This window comes from Schistocerca gregaria, chromosome 4 (genome assembly GCF_023897955.1).
Source record: "Schistocerca gregaria isolate iqSchGreg1 chromosome 4, iqSchGreg1.2, whole genome shotgun sequence".
In the NCBI taxonomy this organism is placed as follows: domain Eukaryota; kingdom Metazoa; phylum Arthropoda; class Insecta; order Orthoptera; family Acrididae; genus Schistocerca; species Schistocerca gregaria.
In genome coordinates this window covers 223899652-223917389 of record NC_064923.1, presented here as the reverse complement: position 1 = coordinate 223917389, position 17738 = coordinate 223899652, and the positions used below count along the sequence as shown (strand labels likewise).

At 41.0% G+C, this 17738-nt stretch overlaps 1 protein-coding gene across 1 annotated transcript; it reads left to right on the top strand.

Moving 5' to 3' along the window:
* Nucleotides 1-1240: 1240 nt before the first annotated feature.
* LOC126267662 (uncharacterized) lies at nucleotides 1241-7581 on the top strand. Its single transcript, XM_049972962.1, has 3 exons — nucleotides 1241-1288; nucleotides 7186-7303; nucleotides 7400-7581. Exons 1-3 carry the CDS (start codon nucleotides 1274-1276, stop codon nucleotides 7579-7581), a joined length of 315 nt encoding a protein of 104 aa, XP_049828919.1. The 5' UTR covers nucleotides 1241-1273.
* The last annotated feature ends 10157 nt before the right edge of the window (nucleotides 7582-17738 follow it).

The window sequence follows — 17738 nt, the reverse complement described above, 5'->3', positions numbered from 1 at the left end:
GCTCAGAGCCATTTGAACCATTTGTGTGTGTGTGTGTGTGTGTGTGTGTGTGTGTGTGTGTGTGTGTGTGTGTGTGTGTGTTTTACATAGAAGTGAAGTGATATATCTCGTTTCGTTAGGTGTAATTTATACCCCCCACCCACCCCCCCAAGGAGGTTCGAGTCATGGGCTGTTATTAGCATAAGTTAGTTTAAGTAGTGCGTAAGTCTAGAGATCGATGATATCATAAGTTTGGTCCCTTAGGAATTCACACACATTTGAAGATTTGAACAGGAATATACTAAAACTCAAGTCAACGTAAGTTCTGGGCTGAGACACAAGTCTGAACCTTCCTTTTTGGTCGGAAATACCGAGTAGAGCTAACGTAAGGCATTTTAGCATCTCTCACAGCTAAAATTAATCTATAGTCTGACAATACTTGTCTCCGAGCCAAACGCTTTGGGCCTTCTTCGATACGTAAGCTACGTTTCAAGATTATAATAGATGCCAAGATCAGTTCAATTTATAATCCATCTGGAAGCTCCAGAATGTGTGCACCACCCTGCTGAGGAAAACATTTCTTCAGGAAATTTTAATTAAATTCCAAAATAGGGAAACACTTTCTTTAAACATTACAGTCAATGCTAAATTTGCTCTTTCACTATCTACTTCCGAAACACAATGTCTCTAATAGACTCTAGCACTGTGATGGTAAACTGAACTATTTTAACTAGCCCTTCCTTATTGTGGACATGGGGCAGCGGCTTATAAAGTAAGTACTGAAAGTTGAGCTCCGCAGCCGTATTTTCAACGCTGCATTTGCGTTATCTTCAGGTCCTGTTTATCAAATTACTACTTATAAAGTTTTAATACCGCTCTCTAATAATTAAAATGTTATAAAATGTACGATATCCTGTCACAAACTTCATGCAATAGTTGTACAACTCGAATGTTAATACCATCTGCTCTTGTTGTTGTAGTCAAATTAAATATTTCATTATAATTCCTCCATACGTCATGTGTTACAGACGATGGATTTCAGTGTCCACAGCCTCATGAATTGGCTCACAATGTTGCTTACCGGATGCGCGAGTAGCAAAGGCGTCTTTTCCACAAGACAATGAAATTCTTCTTTGACACCTGCTGCCTCCCGAAACCACCACGGTCAGGAAATCCCCGCTGAAGTCCGCCTCGCACACTGTTTGGATAGTTAATATATACTAAACAGCCTACAAGGTTACGGTACTGTATATAAGCCAAACGCTGCACGGTGTTGCTATCTGCGGATCACGCCATGGGTAAACTGCTGGTGAGTGTGTCCGCATCTTTCACTCGCATATACGTATAAGCTCTCGCTGCAGTCAACACTTCACGTGGAGTTAATGACTGGACGTTGTATACAGGTGTTAGTGGAGATGAATCTTGTATGGCTTTCCGTGTCAAGAGATGACATAGTCACCATCTGACCATTTCAGGAGCGTTTCATTATTATGAACATATTTTAGATTTACTTTGTAGCTATCTGACGCATCTGATAAGCGGTTTCGGCCGCTACGTAGCTATCGATCATCAGCTGGCAATAGCTACAGTCCTAAACATACCATAACTGACAAAAAGGAACCTTTATCCTCTTAATACCTCAACAAATTTCTGCTTGAAAGAAAAAGTAGAAAGATCATGTTCTATAACAAGTAACAAATTGTTATAGGGTGCGTAAGGTGAAATCCAAGTTATGCCTCTCAGATTGGGTATTCCTCAAGTTTGCAACTACAGGCATTTGACAAATTAAATGCAGACAACATTCCATTTGGTAAAAAAGAAACTTATTTAACATGTTGATGATACGTTGATAGGATTTACATTGTCAAAAATAAAAAAAAAATGTGGTGGCCTACCTTTTAAATGATTATTTATAATAAAATATAGCCGTATTCGTGAAATTCTTGGAAACAGTTTATTCTCTTGTTTACACATTGACCAACATTTTTCATGCTTACTGCACATGAATGTTGTTTGTCCTTACAATTTGCTCTTGCGGCTGTGATGTGAGGCCAATGACGTGCTGCATCAGTTCCAGTGGAACCGTTTTGTTGGATCCTGATGCTTCTCGGGTAGTAGTTCTGCCTTTGTACTGGCTGAATTCCTGTCTCTCCTTATTTCTCATGTCTTTTCCCTTCTTACAAAGTGGCTCTGCTATTCTGAATCTCAATTATACTAGAAAATTGTTTTCATTACATTGAATTATGGAAGTGTCAGCATCCCTTTCCGCATGTGATACTTAACCTCGACATTTTAATTTGCATTTCGTTGAACATAAAATTCGTGCGATCCACAGCTTGTACAATAGAACCTTCAGACAATTAGAAGTTCATTATGTTTTCTACATCACAACAAAACTGAAAATTAAATAGTCATAACTATTGAGTTTGTATGTTCATACGAATTATTGAAGACTTGGAATAAAATGACGTAAGTGGTGCTATGAATAAACCAACATATTTGATTTCACCTTGCATAATTTCATCTTTTTCATGGGCCGAACTCTTTCATGCGCCGACGATGACGCATAAACGCCCAGTGGTGCTTATTTTAAACAAACAATTTTTTTTTCGAATTAACTTGCACTTATTACATCAAAATATGATTTAGGTCTTGTCACAGGTACTTTAAGTAAACAAATAATTTTCAGAACTGAACATAACTCTGTCCCTGGCTGTACTTGTCCAAATAATGATGACATCTTCTCCTTAGCGTGCGTGTGTGTGTGTGTATGTGTGTGTGTGTGTGTGTGTGTGTGTTTGTGTGTAGCGAACTATGGCGCTTCCATTCATTAGAGTAGCTTCGGTAAGGTGCGGATCAACGACGCACGTCATTAAGAGATTAAGTATGATCTGCGACTGAAAAATGTTATAGTACTAAAGTCTAACAGTTTGGATTTTTTTTCTGTGTGTTTGTTTGGAACATGAGGGAATAAATTTCGAGTCAGTGAGAGAGAGAGGATAGAGAAAGATTGAGTTGCATATAGTGAGTGATAAATTTTACATCCCAGAATGAGACTTTCACTCTGCAGCAGAGTGTGCGCTGATATGAAACTTCCTGGCAGATTAAAGCTGTGTGCCGGGCCGAGACTCCAACTCGACACCTTTGCCTTTCGTGGGCAAGTGCTCTACCAACTTTTTTTTTTTTTTTAATCTCACTTTGTTCACTTTTGTTCGTTGAATCTGCTCGGGGTGGACGTCGTAAGACATCCGTTTAAGTTCGTTGTTGATCGATTAACTCAGTTTTTTTTTTTTTTTTGTTACAGAGGGCAGCTGACACCCTGACCGAACACGCTGAGCTACCGTGCCGGCATAAATTTAATTTTGTTCGTGTTTCGTTCGTTGTATCTGATCGCAGCGGACGTCGTAAGACACCCTTTTAAGTTCGTTGGTGATCTATTACCGCAGTTTTTTTTTTTTTATTACAGAAGGCGGCTAACTCTCTGACCGAGCACGCTGAGCTACCGTACCGGCAACTGAGCTACCCAAGCACGACTCTCGCCCCGTCCGCACAACTTTACTTCTGCCAGTACCTCGTCTCCTGACTTCCAAACTTGGCAGAAGCTCTCCTGCGAACCTAGCAAAACTAGCACTCCTGAAAGAAAATATTGACAACTGTCTGCAAGCATGATAAGCATGCTTGATCAAGCATTTCATGCAAATACATATATATTGCTTGACACCCGAGTGGATATCAAACATGAGTAGAAAAGCGTTTATTTGTGCTAGGAATACGAAGAAGTCGTGTGACGGCTACGTACTAGTTGAGACTGGTGTTATTCTTGTTCTATGATAAGGAACTTGAAAGTAAGAAACTTGAAAGTAAGAAGAGCCGACATAATCATTGTAATAAGAAAATATATATTCATAGTTGTTTGATTAATTCAGAGAAACGTATTTTAAACATCTGTCATTCGACTAAGAACCAGCAGAATTCTGTCATCAGACACTCCGTAATACCAAGCGAAAGACATATTGCAACACCAAGAAATCTCATCAACGTAGGTAGCTAAGAAGACCCCAAAGACGCGTGTATATACACATGTAACAGCGGAGTATTGCCTTATATACTTCATCTTCAGCTGGCAAAATTTGATAAGCTGCTTTATTCTTTTATCTCCTCTTTGTAGTTAGTCCGCAAGGAACTTATCGTATTAATTAGGATACATTTGTCTGCAGCCTGCTAAGTAACTTAAGTTTAAAGTAGGTATTATACCACCTGTCAGTTTGCGTAGCGGATACAGATTTCGGATGCGGCGCGCCGTCATCAAGGTTGAATTTCCTGTGTCAGAATAAACACTTCTAGCAATTCACTGCGATATGCTTTATGTCACTCCGCATGACGTCATTACATAACAACTGAGGCGTGCAAAATTGATAAACAATGTTTAACTATGTGAGTCTTCGTTACCGAAAATCGACCAGTCCTGTTGCCAGTTTCAGTTACGTCCCGATCCTCATTTATAGGCTGGGGCACCTACCTATTGACAACACGCAGTCATGATCTGAATGTAGTGGTTGTGGAGAGCAAAACCTGCAACCTTCTTGTGCTGGCACAAGAGGAATACGTTAGAGCCGTGCGGGTAGTTTTGGAGCAAGGTCTTCAGAAAGTCAAGAATAAAAGCCATTAATTAACTGGAATATATACATAGCTATGTACGACGCCAACGCATTATTTATTACGACTTTCATTCGTTTCATTCAGTACGAACTGGAGCTCATAAGAATTTGGTGAGAGATATGTAACTGAGACTACAGTTTTCAAGTTGCACAAAGGAGCAACAGATTGTGTTGCAAAAGAGATGGTTTTCCGATTATGACTACTTTTATGTGAATGGTGTAGCAGTGAAATATAACGCCCCATTCTGGATGAAGTACATCGGACACGAAAGACATGGGCCAATGAAATGTAAGAGTCTAGGTCGCAATGTTAAATAATGAATTGTCTGGACACCTTTTTGCAATGGCACTGTAACCATAGTAAGGAACTACGTCATGTTTATCTCGAAACTATTGGTGGTTTTACTCATTTGCCTACGAACTATTCCACTTACTAGTGGCGTTCGTGTAATGTCATGTAACTGGCCAATTGTTGAAGGCGCTCATCCAAGTTATTAACCAGGGTGGGAACTTACATTGGGATTTTGCCAGAGGAAGGTGAGCTCAGGATCACACTTATGTTATGATGTGAAACTTCTGAAGACTTTTTCTGCGGAGTTGTTAAAATAGGCAGGTGAACCTAGAAGAAGCTGAGATAAAAATTCCAATCTCTGACGCACATTATTCAACGGGAAGCATTTCTGTGCTGCATTGATTACTGTGGTTGTGGTATTCTGTCCTAAGACTTGTTTGATGCAGCTTTCCACGCTAGTATATCAAATTCTGTCCTGTTTATCTCTGTGTAACTACCTGAACGTACATGCATTTGACTCTGCCCATTTCAGTGAAGCCTTGTGTTCCTCCAAAGTTTGTGGCCCCAAACCTTCTTGTAATACCAATATTCCCTGACACTTCAGGGTGTGACCTACCAATCAATCTCTTCTCTTAGTAAAATTGTACCGCAATCTTAATTTATCCCCAGTCTGATTCGGCACTCCTCCTTTATATCTAATCTTCAGCATTGTTGAGTAGAACCACAATACAAAAGCTTGCTTTCTCTTCCTGTACGAACTTTTTACAGCCTACGTTTCACTTCTGTACAAGGCTACACTTCAGGAAAATATATTTTCTGGTTCTTGTATACCATTGTTTGAGGAAACTGTTTTTGTTTCCTGTAAAGTCATATGAGAGGCACTGAACTGTGGTGAATCTTGTCGAAATTCAAGGAGTATCCATTTACCACAAACCATCTGCTGAAGTTTTCGAATATTTCCACCATTCTTTATGTACTATATCCAAACTACGCATAAGAAAGAATTTTCTATAACTTTTATTGCTTTCGCTATGACCAGCAGTAGTGGGAAACCCTATTAAGAAGCAAATAATACACGCTAACACAAAAAAGGCGTACCAGCAAAAAATTATACGATTGGGACGGAATAGGCAGATGTGATATATATGTACAGACAAACAAATGATTACAAGTTCAGGAAAACTGGATGATTTATGCAAGAGAAATAGCTTCACAAAGTGATCAAGTCAATAACATGTTGGCCCACCTCTGGCCCTTATGCAAACAGCTTGGTATTGATAGAGTTGTGGCTGTCGTCCTGAGGGACATCATGCCAAATTCTCAACAGTTGAAACGTTAGTTCGTAAAAATCGCGATACCATTGGAGAGCCCTGCCCACAATCGTGTAAACTTTCTCACTTGGGGAGGGATGGCGTTTGGCAAACACGAAGGCTGGCAGTAAATACACACTCCCTGTGAGTTATCTTGCTGAAATGCAGTCTCAGGATGGCTTTTCTTCAAGGGCAACAAAGCGGGACGTAGAACATCGCTGATATAGTGCTGTGCTGTTAGGCTGTAGCAGATGATTACCAAAGTGCCCTCACCCACCGTCTTGGCTTGTTATCGGCTCTATTAGAAGGAGATTCATAACTCTGAAGTCAGTTCCACTCCAATCAATGTGACTACAGGCCGAGGAAGTTTCTGGAGACACTCTGCACAGCTGTGAGATACCAACTTGTCACCTGTCTTATGGCCCAGCAATCAGGATCGATGGCCTGGGGTGCCATTTCTTTTCATAGCAGGACTCTGCTCAGAATCTGGCTCGATATCCCTCAAGACGACATGCAACAACTCTACCAATCAATACCAAGCTGAATAACTGCATGCATAATCCGCAGAGGTTGACTTTCTCAGCTTGTAGAGCTCTTCCTCTTGAATAAATGATCAAATTTTTCTGAATGGCAATCATTTGTTTGTCTGTACAAGTTAACATCTCCTGATTTCCATCACATTCAGATGATTCATTCATTGTGCTTATTTTTCTTTTGTCGTAGAGTGTCAAATCACACATAAATGGATGTTAGTATTATGTTGTTAGTACGAGTAGTGATAAACCGCGCCTTGCAGCAGCAGATCCGAAGATTATCAGCTAGTCGAGTCGAAATCAATAATCATTGGTAAAAGAGTAATCGAGACAATGTTTTTCATTTATTGTGACACACTAGTGGATATAATGTACTTGATACGATGACGCATTCACTATTCCTCTGTCGGCAGGCACTGTTAACGCTGCTGCTGTGCGTTGCCGCCTTGGCGCATGCGCAGTTCAGCCAGAGCGCTTCCGCCCGTCCCGGCGGAGGTTTCAGCGGCCCTGGTTCCAGGAGGCCAGGAGGAGGTGGCGGCATCAGCCCTGGAGGAGGTGGCGGTTTCAGCCCTGGAGGAACTGGCGGCTTCAGCCCTGGAAGAGGCGACGGCTTGGGCCCTGGAGGAGGTGGCGGCTTCGGCCCTGGAGGAGGTGGCGGCTTCAGCCCTGGAGGAACTGGCGGCTTCAGCCCTGGAAGAGGCGACGGCTTCGGTCCTGGAGGAGGTGGTGGCTTCGGCCCTGGAAGAGGCCGTCCTGGCTTCGGCAGTGGCGGCTTTGGCGCTGGAGGCGGTCGAGGCATTGGTGGCTGAACGAAGTTTCTATAACGAGTCACCTGCACCAGCGACAGCTGTCCCCAAAGTACTTCACTTCATGGTTTCAGTTGACTTGTGCGCATTTTAACTATGAATAAAGCATAATAATTATCACTGTGTTAATTACTTTTTCCAAATTTCATTAAAACAGTATTTCAGTGAGGATAGATCAAAGCTAACTGCTAGGTTTGGAAGGTGAGAATGGAAAGCCATTGCTGGAAACTTATTGTAGTCGGTCCATGACCAGAGCCCAATGTAATGTAAGAGAGGACAGCAAATGGGGGTTTCTACTTCGTTAGTTGGTCAAGGTGTCGTCAGACACTTGAAATATCCGCTCTGCAGAGCTGTAGCAGAAATACTGTTGAGGCTTCCGTGGCCACTTTTTTTATATATTGGCATTCGGCTTTCAGTGGAGGATCGATATCTGTAGAAATTGGCGAAACATCACCTGAATAAGGAAAGAGATATGACTGGTACACTCGTAACGCTCGATAGGCGAATATGTGAGCTGTGGCACATCATATGCAAAAGGAAACACCTGGCATGCATTCTGGGGAACAATGTGCACTCTAGCAGTTATATAAAATGTGCCATGAATCCTAGTGAGATGTATCATATTCTTTTACTTAATCTGTGTTCTATGATTTTACGAACCTTCTGGGCTGATGCATTTCTTATTAAGATCAAGAGCAAGTCACAGAGAAAAGAAGATAGTTTTAATATATTCTGTACATGTTACAGGCAGGAAAGGTCAATTATAACTTACTGTAATTCATTCACTGCTGATGCTATTCCATCTACTGCAGGTAATTGTTACAGTTGGTACCTCTTCAAGGAGCAATTCGTTGCCCCTTAGAGTCCCTCAGGTTATATGATGATAAATGTGTCCTAATTTTTTTTACTGAGATTAGAACTAAGATATCAACTCTTAGAAAATACTGTCGCAAAACAGTGAATGATAAATTACTCAGATATTAGAAATCATTTGCATTATAGCTAGTAGAGAAGTACAGATGAAAGTAGCAAACATTTAATGAAACACCCAGTCTTACAGAGACAATTGGAAAATGGCATCCAACTACGATACTGCTGGAGGTGTGTCCAGGAGCCACACAACATTGCAGCAACGCTTGACATGCATTTTTCGAGTCCTGAGCGAGACATGGGATGACTATTAGTAGCAAATTTTATGACAAAAAAAATGGCTCTGAGCACTATGGGACTCAACATCTTAGGTCATAAGTCCCTTAGAACTTAGAACTACTTAAACCTAACTAACCTAAGGACATCACACACACCCATGCCCGAGGCAGGATTCGAACCTGTGACCGTAGCAGCCCCGCGGTTCCGGACTGCAGCGCCAGAACCGCACGGCCACCGCGGCCGGCAATTTTATGACAAGAAAATTTTTGGGGAGACTGTGTTTTGAAACACGCGGATAAAGGACGTTAATAGTAACGGAAGCTGTTATTGGCATAATTAAAAACCTGAGCTCTCCAATGAAAAATAAGAACACACACATATACACAGTATGATTTTCATCTGTATGGTACACGATACATTAGCTTTCTGTGTAATGCTACTGGAGGCCACCTTCTCGTCTGTTTGCTGGAAGGTCGCTCAAGACTTTGGATATGAGGGTAAGCGATGGCAGTCAGAATCAGTGCTGTTGGACACTTGATCCAGTCTGCCACCAGCATGATCCACATGCAAGCTAGAGCAGATTCCACTCTCTGCCGGGCCAAAGGCCACACATCCCTAAATGGTATCATGCACTCATCATTTACTGGTACAGGTACACACTAATGAATGTATGTAAAAATCCACTTTACAGGCAAGTAACGTTCAAAACACTGGCCTTGAGATTATCATTAGCAGACTGGCCACCTTACTGTTTGTAAATCTTGAATTTAATTGGAAAGGCTTTGGTTGTTGTGTTTTAAATACTTAAGAGATTCAGGGAACCGACAATTTGGGAAAGCTAACTGCCATAATTACAGTCGATGTAAAAACAGAATAATTCATGTAGTAAAAAAGCAGTGACTAGACGTTTTGATAACATTCCTGACGTTGGTAGCTGTAACCTTATAATATTATTTATTACAAATTAATCATTTTAGTGCATTACTTCGGTTAGTCTCGCTGACTTCTATGTGTTATATTCAAGCGCACTACCTTTGTGCTATAATATGATTAACTGGAATTTGCTACTAAAAAGTAAGAAATTCGTCACCACATAAGACGTTAGCCCAAAGTTCTCAAGCAACGTCAACTGGTAAGGAACAAGGATCTAAGAGTAATAAGGTGCTTAGCAAAAATAAATTAGTATTAGGTGTAAAATTCTTCATTATTATCCCAGAGGTCGATTTTTTAAATTACATAGCAGGTAGTATCAGAATGCCACAGAGGTTAAGTTTGGAAACAAACGGTTAGGTCTTGAGAAATCGAAATTACGTGGCACATTAGTCAAGCAGACCCTTACACCAAGTAAAATTAGTCCTCAAATAGGAAAATTACTATTAAAATTCTAAAACCTTACATATGAGGATTGGAAGCAGAAAAAGGAATTACTGTTTCGTTGATATTATGTACATGTCTGGGAAACATACTTTAACATCACCAAATAGAATATTAAAAAATTTACACACACACAAAACTTATAACTTTACATTCACAGCAGCGAAACAACCGAAGGGAAACGTTTGTTTCACTAATACGCATAATCATAACAAGTAGAGAGTTTTTTACTAATTTCTACCTTTGCGAAGAAGACTTTTGCCTTTTGCCTTTCACGCAGAGCTGTGAAGAAACTTATTTCACTAACGTATGTAATCACAGAAAGAGGAAAATTTAACATGTACACGTCTGTGAAGCAGACTGAGCGCTTACCAAGTCCTTTTATCAGCAACGAAATCTCTGGCAACCGAAAGGCCTGAAGCTTACAGAATAGGCAAATAAAGTAACGAATCGATTTCGGCGGACCTCCTAGGCAGTTGCGACAAATTCTAAAACAAATACACAGAGTGCAAATTAAGCTGACACTGCAATTGAACACAATGGGACATGAACGCATACCATTTGGTCTGCTAGTATCAAAAAGAAGATAAATGTTAGAATGCATTTAAACATAAGCAGAAAAAAGACAGTAAAACTGTGATTTTTAAGAAAGAGATACGCTACCTGAAAGTGATACTCTCTTACAATTATACGAGTATTTGTCTCAGACTTTTATCCCCAGGATGCTGATCAATGTAATAGCATCGAACAGACACGGACAGGAGAAGAAGAGGAATCAGTTTAACGTTAAAGTAACACAGGAAACTCAGAGAGAGAGTACAAAGCTGGGGTGATGCCTTATAAATCCCGACCAAAACTAAAAGAAATAAAAGACAGCAAAGTGGTACACCGTCGTTTTTGGATCAGACCGCAGCAAGTGTGTAGACGTGTACGAGGCCACAATCTCAGCTAAGGCAGCAGGAACACGCTCCAAGTCTAACTGCAGTATATGACTCATCAACACGCAGGCAGTGTAAAGCTACAACTTCCCAGTAACCGACAGCTCGGGCCGCGTGATTAACATTAACGGTGTGGACCACCACATATCAGAGGAACCAAACAGTATACTGAGCAAGATTCCACCGAAACATTCAAATCCCAGCCGATCTTGATAGAGCTGTGTGCTTGCTCAATTCCCTTGTAGAGCTGCCTCATTTGGAATGTGAAGAAATCCATAGCTGAGCAACGCTAGGCAAGAGTTTACTCAAATAAGGAATCGATATGGCCTCTCGCACGGCTCGAAAAGAACAATATAAAATGGAAATCAACGTGGGACTAACAAATATTCCCAACATCCTTGAGAATTAGTCCTCGCTCTAGATAATCATTTTCTTCGTGTGGAGCACCACATACATATAATTGTTGGAGGACATTTTGAAGATTTCCAAGTCAGTTGTGTTTCACAAGCATTCAGTCTGTGATAACTTCCACTATTGCCCAATTGCAGACTTACGCGTCGTTTTCAGCTGCATTCTGCAAAGAAACAAATCAAAGATACAACAACTATAAGCTTGGCTTACTGATAAACAAAAGTAATACTTTACAAAAGACAGCATAAAATTGTACTTACATGTGTTGTTACTTCAATTACAACAAAATGAGAAGAGAAAACAACAAGGGTAAGGTATTTACTATTAACTTAAAACTTTTTAAAGTTGAAAATATAATGACACTTTTTATATGTACAAGAGATATGACTTCTTGCAATTATAGTTAAACCAATAATAATACAAGGTAAAACGAAACGCAACTAGAGCACATTCAAAAACATTTAAAAGATGATTCTGAAACACTGATAATTAAAAGAAGTACTTTCATGGCACTAAAAATTGGACGGACGGGCCCTGATATAGGGGATCTGTTGTTGAAGACGCCAAGTTCAGTCGGTGAGAAGGGTAGGAATGTGGTGGTATAGCGCTGGAGGACTGACACATATCATATATGGTCTATGACCGCACCCATGGCCTAGAGGTGCCACTTTTTGAATAGTAACTAAAACGTTTTTCGTCTTGGGTTGGAAACCTACCCCACTTACATTTTCTTAATGATCAACATTAACGACCAAAGACTTCCAGCATAAGAAGTCACCCTCATTCTCCGAACCACCTTGTCAAATAAAGTGGAGGAGTGGACAGAGGTTTAGGCCACTCTCTTGTCCTTGAGGTTGGAAACTGCACCTAAAAGCTGAAGAAACAGCAATGATCAACGGTATGAGGTTGCAGAAGGTAATGGAAATCACTGTATTAAAGACAGAGGACGTATGGCCTGTAATTGAAAAAGTGTCATGATGATCTCTCCATTGCCAAAAGATTCCGGAATGGTCCTCTATTCGGATCTCCAGGAGTAGTTGTGAAGTGGGAGGTGACCATGAGAGCAAGACTGAATAATCAATGAAAGGATAACGTTGTACGAGTCGGAGTGTGGAGTGTCAAAAGTTTGAACGTGGTTGGGAAGCTAGAAAATCTGAAAAAGAAAACGCAAGGCTCAATCTAGATACTGTAGGGGTTAGTGAAGTGAAATGGAAATAAAAAGAGTATTTCTGGTCAGATGGCTGTAGGGTGATATCAAGAGCAGCAGTAAATGGTACAATGAGAGTGGGATTCGTTATGAATAGGTAGGGCAGACTGTATGTTACTGTGAACAGTTCTGTGATATGGTTGTTTTTATCGGAATTGGCAGAAGAGATAGGAAAAGTATATGAGGATTTTGAAAGGGTTATACAGTACATAAAGGAAATGAAAATCTAATCGTCATGGGGGACTGGATACAGTTGTAGGGGAAGCAGTAGAAGACAGGGTTGCCGAGAAATTTGGGCTTGGGGCAAGGAATGAGAGAGGAGAAAGACTAACTGAGTTCTGATACAAATTTCAGCCAGTAATAGCGAATACTCTGTTCAAGAATTACTAGAGCAGAACACATACTTGGAAAATGCTGGGAGAAACGGAAAAATTTCACATAGATTACATCATGGTCAGGCAGAGATTCCGAAATCAGATACTGGATTGTAAGGCGAACCCAGGAGCCGATATAGACACAGATCACATTGTAGTAGTGGTGAAGAGTCCGTAGAAGTTTAAGAGATTAGTGAGGAAGAAGTTGTCTGAAGCTATTGATGTAGCAATAAGGGATTCAGTTGAAGAAGAATGGACATGTCATAAAAAGGCAATCATAGAAGTTGGAAAGGAAAACACGGATACAAAGGAGGTAACTCGAAGAAACCATACGTAACAGAAGAAATGCTTCAGTTGTTTGACGGAGTGTCTGCTTGAAAAATGTGATGAAATTCAAAAACAAGTGATCGTCGGAAGGACTGAGTCAGCATATAAGAAAGTAGAAATATCCATCGGTGAAATTAAAAGCAAGGCTGGTAATATTAAGAGTGCAAAGGGAATCCCATTGTTAAATGTAGAGGAGAGAGCAGATAGATGGGGAGAGTACACTGAAGTCCTCCATTAGGGGGAAGATTTGTCTGATGTAGTAGAAGAAGAAACAGGAGTCGATATAGTATTGGAATCAAAAGTTAAAAGAACTTTGGAGGACTTAAGATCAAAAAAAGGAAAGGGAATAGATAACATTTCGTCAGAATTTCTAAAATTATTAGGCGAAGAGGCAACAAAATGATTATTCAGGTTGGTGCGTAGACTGGCGACATAGCAACTGACTTTCGGAAAAATATCATCCACACAATTCTGTAGGCTGCAAGAGCTAGCAAGTGCGAGAATTACAGCACAATCAGCTTAACAGCTCATGCATCCTAGTTTATTACAAGAATAATGCATAGAAGAATGAAAAGTAAATCAACGATGTATTATATGACGATCAGTTTAGCTTTAGAAAAGACAAAGGCACCAGAGAGGCCAATCTGACATTGCCGTTGTTGATGGAACCACGAGTGAAGAAAAATCAAGACATTTTCGTAGGATTTATCTACCTGGTAAAGGCATTTGAGAACGTAAAATGATTGAAATTCTAAGAAAAATAGCGTTAAGTTATGGGGATGGTTCAAATGGCTCTAAGCACTATGAGACTTAAAATATGAGGTCATCAGTCCCCTAGACTTTAAACTACTTAAATCTATCTAGCCTAAGCACATCACACACATCCATGCCCGAGGCAGGATTCGAACCTGCGACCGCAGCAGCAGCGCGGTTCGGGGCTGAAGCGCCTAGAACCGTTCTGCCACAGCAGCCCGCAGTTGTAGGGAAAAACGGTTAATGCACAATATGCACAACTACCAAGCGAGAACATTAAAGAGTGGAAATCAATGAAAAATGTCCTCAGATTAAAAAGGGCATTAAACAGAGATGTAGTCTTTCAGACCTACTGTTCAGTCTGCACACTGAGCAAGCAATTATGAAAAATAAAAGAAAGGTTTAGAAGTGGAATTAAAGTTCAAGGTGAAAGGATATGAATGAGACGATTCGCTGATGACATTAGTATCCTGAGTAAAAGTCGAAAAGAATTACAAGATCTGCTGAATAGAATGAACACTCCAATGAGTACAGGATATGGAACAAGAGTAAATCGATGGAAGACGAAAGCAATGAGAAGTAGCAGAAATGAAAACAGCGAGAAACTTAACATCACTATTGATGTTCAAAAAGTAGATGAAGTTAAGGAATTCTACTACCTAGGCAGCAAAATAACCAATGACGGATGGGGCAAAGAGGACATCGAAAGCAGACTAGCACTGGCAAAAGGTGCAATCATGGCAAAGAGGAGACTACTAATATCGAACATACTTCTTAATTTGAGGAATAAATTTCTGGGAATGTAAGTTTTGAGCACAGCATTGTACGGCAGTTAAACATACGCTGTGGGAAAACCGGAACAGAATCGAAGCATTTGAACTGTGGTTCTACAGATGTGTTTTGAAAACTTGGTGGACTGATAAGATAAAGAATAAGGAGGTTCTGCGGAGAATCGGTAAGGAAAGGAATATATGGAAAACACTGATAAGAAGAAGGGACAGGATTATAGGACATCTGTTAAGACATCAGGGAGTGACTCTAGAGGGATTTGTAGAGGGAAGAAACTGTAGAGGAAGATAGAAATTGGAATACATCCAGCGAATAATTGAGGATGTAAGTTGCAAGTGCTACTCTGAGATGAAGAGGTTGGCACAGAAGAGGGATTCGTGGCGGGCGGAAACATCCAGTGAGAAGACTGAGGACTGAAAATTGGGGTGGAGTAGAGCTGGATATTGGTACAGCTGAGAGTTGATGGGGAAAGTTGGGAAGGGCAAACAGGCAGAGGTGAAGAAAAGGAGGCAAAGGAATATGGGGAAGGGACGGGGAGGAAGCCATAATAGGGCAGAACGAGTGGGGTGAACTAAAGCTAGTAGATCGGTAAATGTTGGGGCAAATTTCATGATCTGGGAGGGGTAGGTGACTGAAGTTTCTTTGAGAGAGTATGTGGAGAGTGTAGGTTTAGCATTGGTTGGATGTGTTGGTAAAGTTGAAATACCATACGAAGATTTGAAAATAGCGTGGAAACATAGATATATTGGAGATAAATTTGCAGATGTCGTAGGTTGTTTAGGGGTGTTCAGTGAAAGTGAGGAGAGGCGGGAGTTTAGTGAGTTTTGGGGAAGTAAACAGAAGTGGGAAGTGAGGCATATTGTGTGGTGTTCGAGGATCTGGAGGGAGTTTGGAAATTGCATGGGGTAGAGATGCATGCAATGTTCATGTAACAAAGGATCGGTTGGATCAACGTTTTGTGAGTGTGGAGGACACTAGAGGGGTGCAGTCTCCAGCTTTGGCCATTTAGTAGACATAGTAGTTTCGTTCTATTGAGGGCTTTTATTCGGATGATTACTGGCGGAGGTTTCCATATTAGTAGCTGGTCGATGAATAATCCAAGACATTTTAGTATATTAGTCAGCTAGAAAGGATAGTTGTAAATGGTAAGGAAAAAGTCATGGATATGGAAGACAATAATTATATTGTCTGGTTTTTGGAAAGGTTGATTTCGCGGAGCTTTTGTTTACGCTATGAGTTAAACTAATTATGGTGGTTATGAAGCTATCATTGAGATTTCAGGATTGTAGGATAGAGAGTGAGGAAAGTGGTGTCTTCAGCATACCGAAAGAGGTGGAATGTGAAGGTGGTTTCGGCATATCATCCTTGTAAAGGAGAGGAGAGAGAACAGAGCCTTGGGAGAGGCATGCAATAGAATGGAAATAGCGTTGTTAATGGTAACAAAGGATTGGTGATTACCGAGAAAGAATGAATTAAGGTGGACATAATTAACTGGAAGTGGGTAAGTCAGGAGTCTGAAAAGGATATCGGAATGTCATACACGTACATAGTCTTTCTCTAGATCGAGGGAGATAAAAATAGCGGATTTTTGGGTGTTGAGCTGGTGGGATAGGAGATGAGTAAGGGGTAAAAAGAGAAGGTGTAGAAAGCACACTTGTTAGTAGAAGCAGGTGTGTTGGTTCAGGTTTTGATGGCTGCATTAGGAGAGGATGAATTCAAAGACCTTTATAAACGATGCAAAATAGTTAGCGTTTCTCAGGTTCTCAGGTAAGGGCTATCTGTTATATGGCGGAATGCTTTCTAGTACTTGGAAGAGTTAATGGGGAGCAAAGAGTTTGTCTGGTACCAGCTCCATCGTTCTTTTAGCATTTGGTAAATTCCCGATGTCTTTCTCCATTTGGTAGTGGAAAATGAGTGCGGCATTGTCACGAGTGCTTAGGAAGTAGGTATATAAGCAATGGGACTTTCGGAGAAGGAATAGGGCTTGTGGATGGAGAGTGGGTGATGGCCCTATATGGCCTTGGTAGGGATTTGGGCGGATATTGCGCCTGACGAAGTCTTCTCCATAAAGGTCGCAGCTTGGGAGATATTATCAGTGTCCTAGAAGGTTAGCGGTGGCTTCCAGTCTGGGTATCTATGGATACCCAGTTGGCATTCCAGTTATGAAGAGAATAGTTGTGCATAGTTTTTGGATGGAGATTGGGATAGGTTACATGGGTATGAGGTTGTGTGTAGGAGATGGTGAGGAGAATGGATAGATGTTCACATCGAATATTACCGAGGACTGCTTCAGTGAGGCATCCAAGGAGCTTAGGAGATACTAAGAGGACATCTAAGGTGGTGTAGCTTTCAGAACGTATGTTCTGTGGGATGGGGACAATGTCACCTTAGACGGAGTCTGCAAACTGATGCCATCAATAGAATTCTGTAGTGCTGGAGAGCTGGAACACCTCAAAACTGTATTCCGGAAAAAAAGGGTACTCGGAATGGCATATCAGACGCGCTCTTCACCCCACCTCCACAGTGCAGTGTGTGGAGACGGAAGAAGTCGAAATGGTTCAAATGGCTCTAAGCACTATGGGACTTAATATCTGAGGTCAACAGTACCCTAGATTTAGAAATACTTAAACCTAACTAACTTAAGGACATCACACACATCCGTGCCCGAGGCAGGATTCGAACCTGCAACCGTAGCAACAGCGCGATTCCGGAATGAAGTACCTAGAACTGCTCGGTCACAATGGACGGCGGAAGAAGTCACGGAAGAAGAGACAGCTACTGCCTATATACCGTATACTGGCACGCGATCGGGAAAAACGGGACGAACATTGAGGAAAC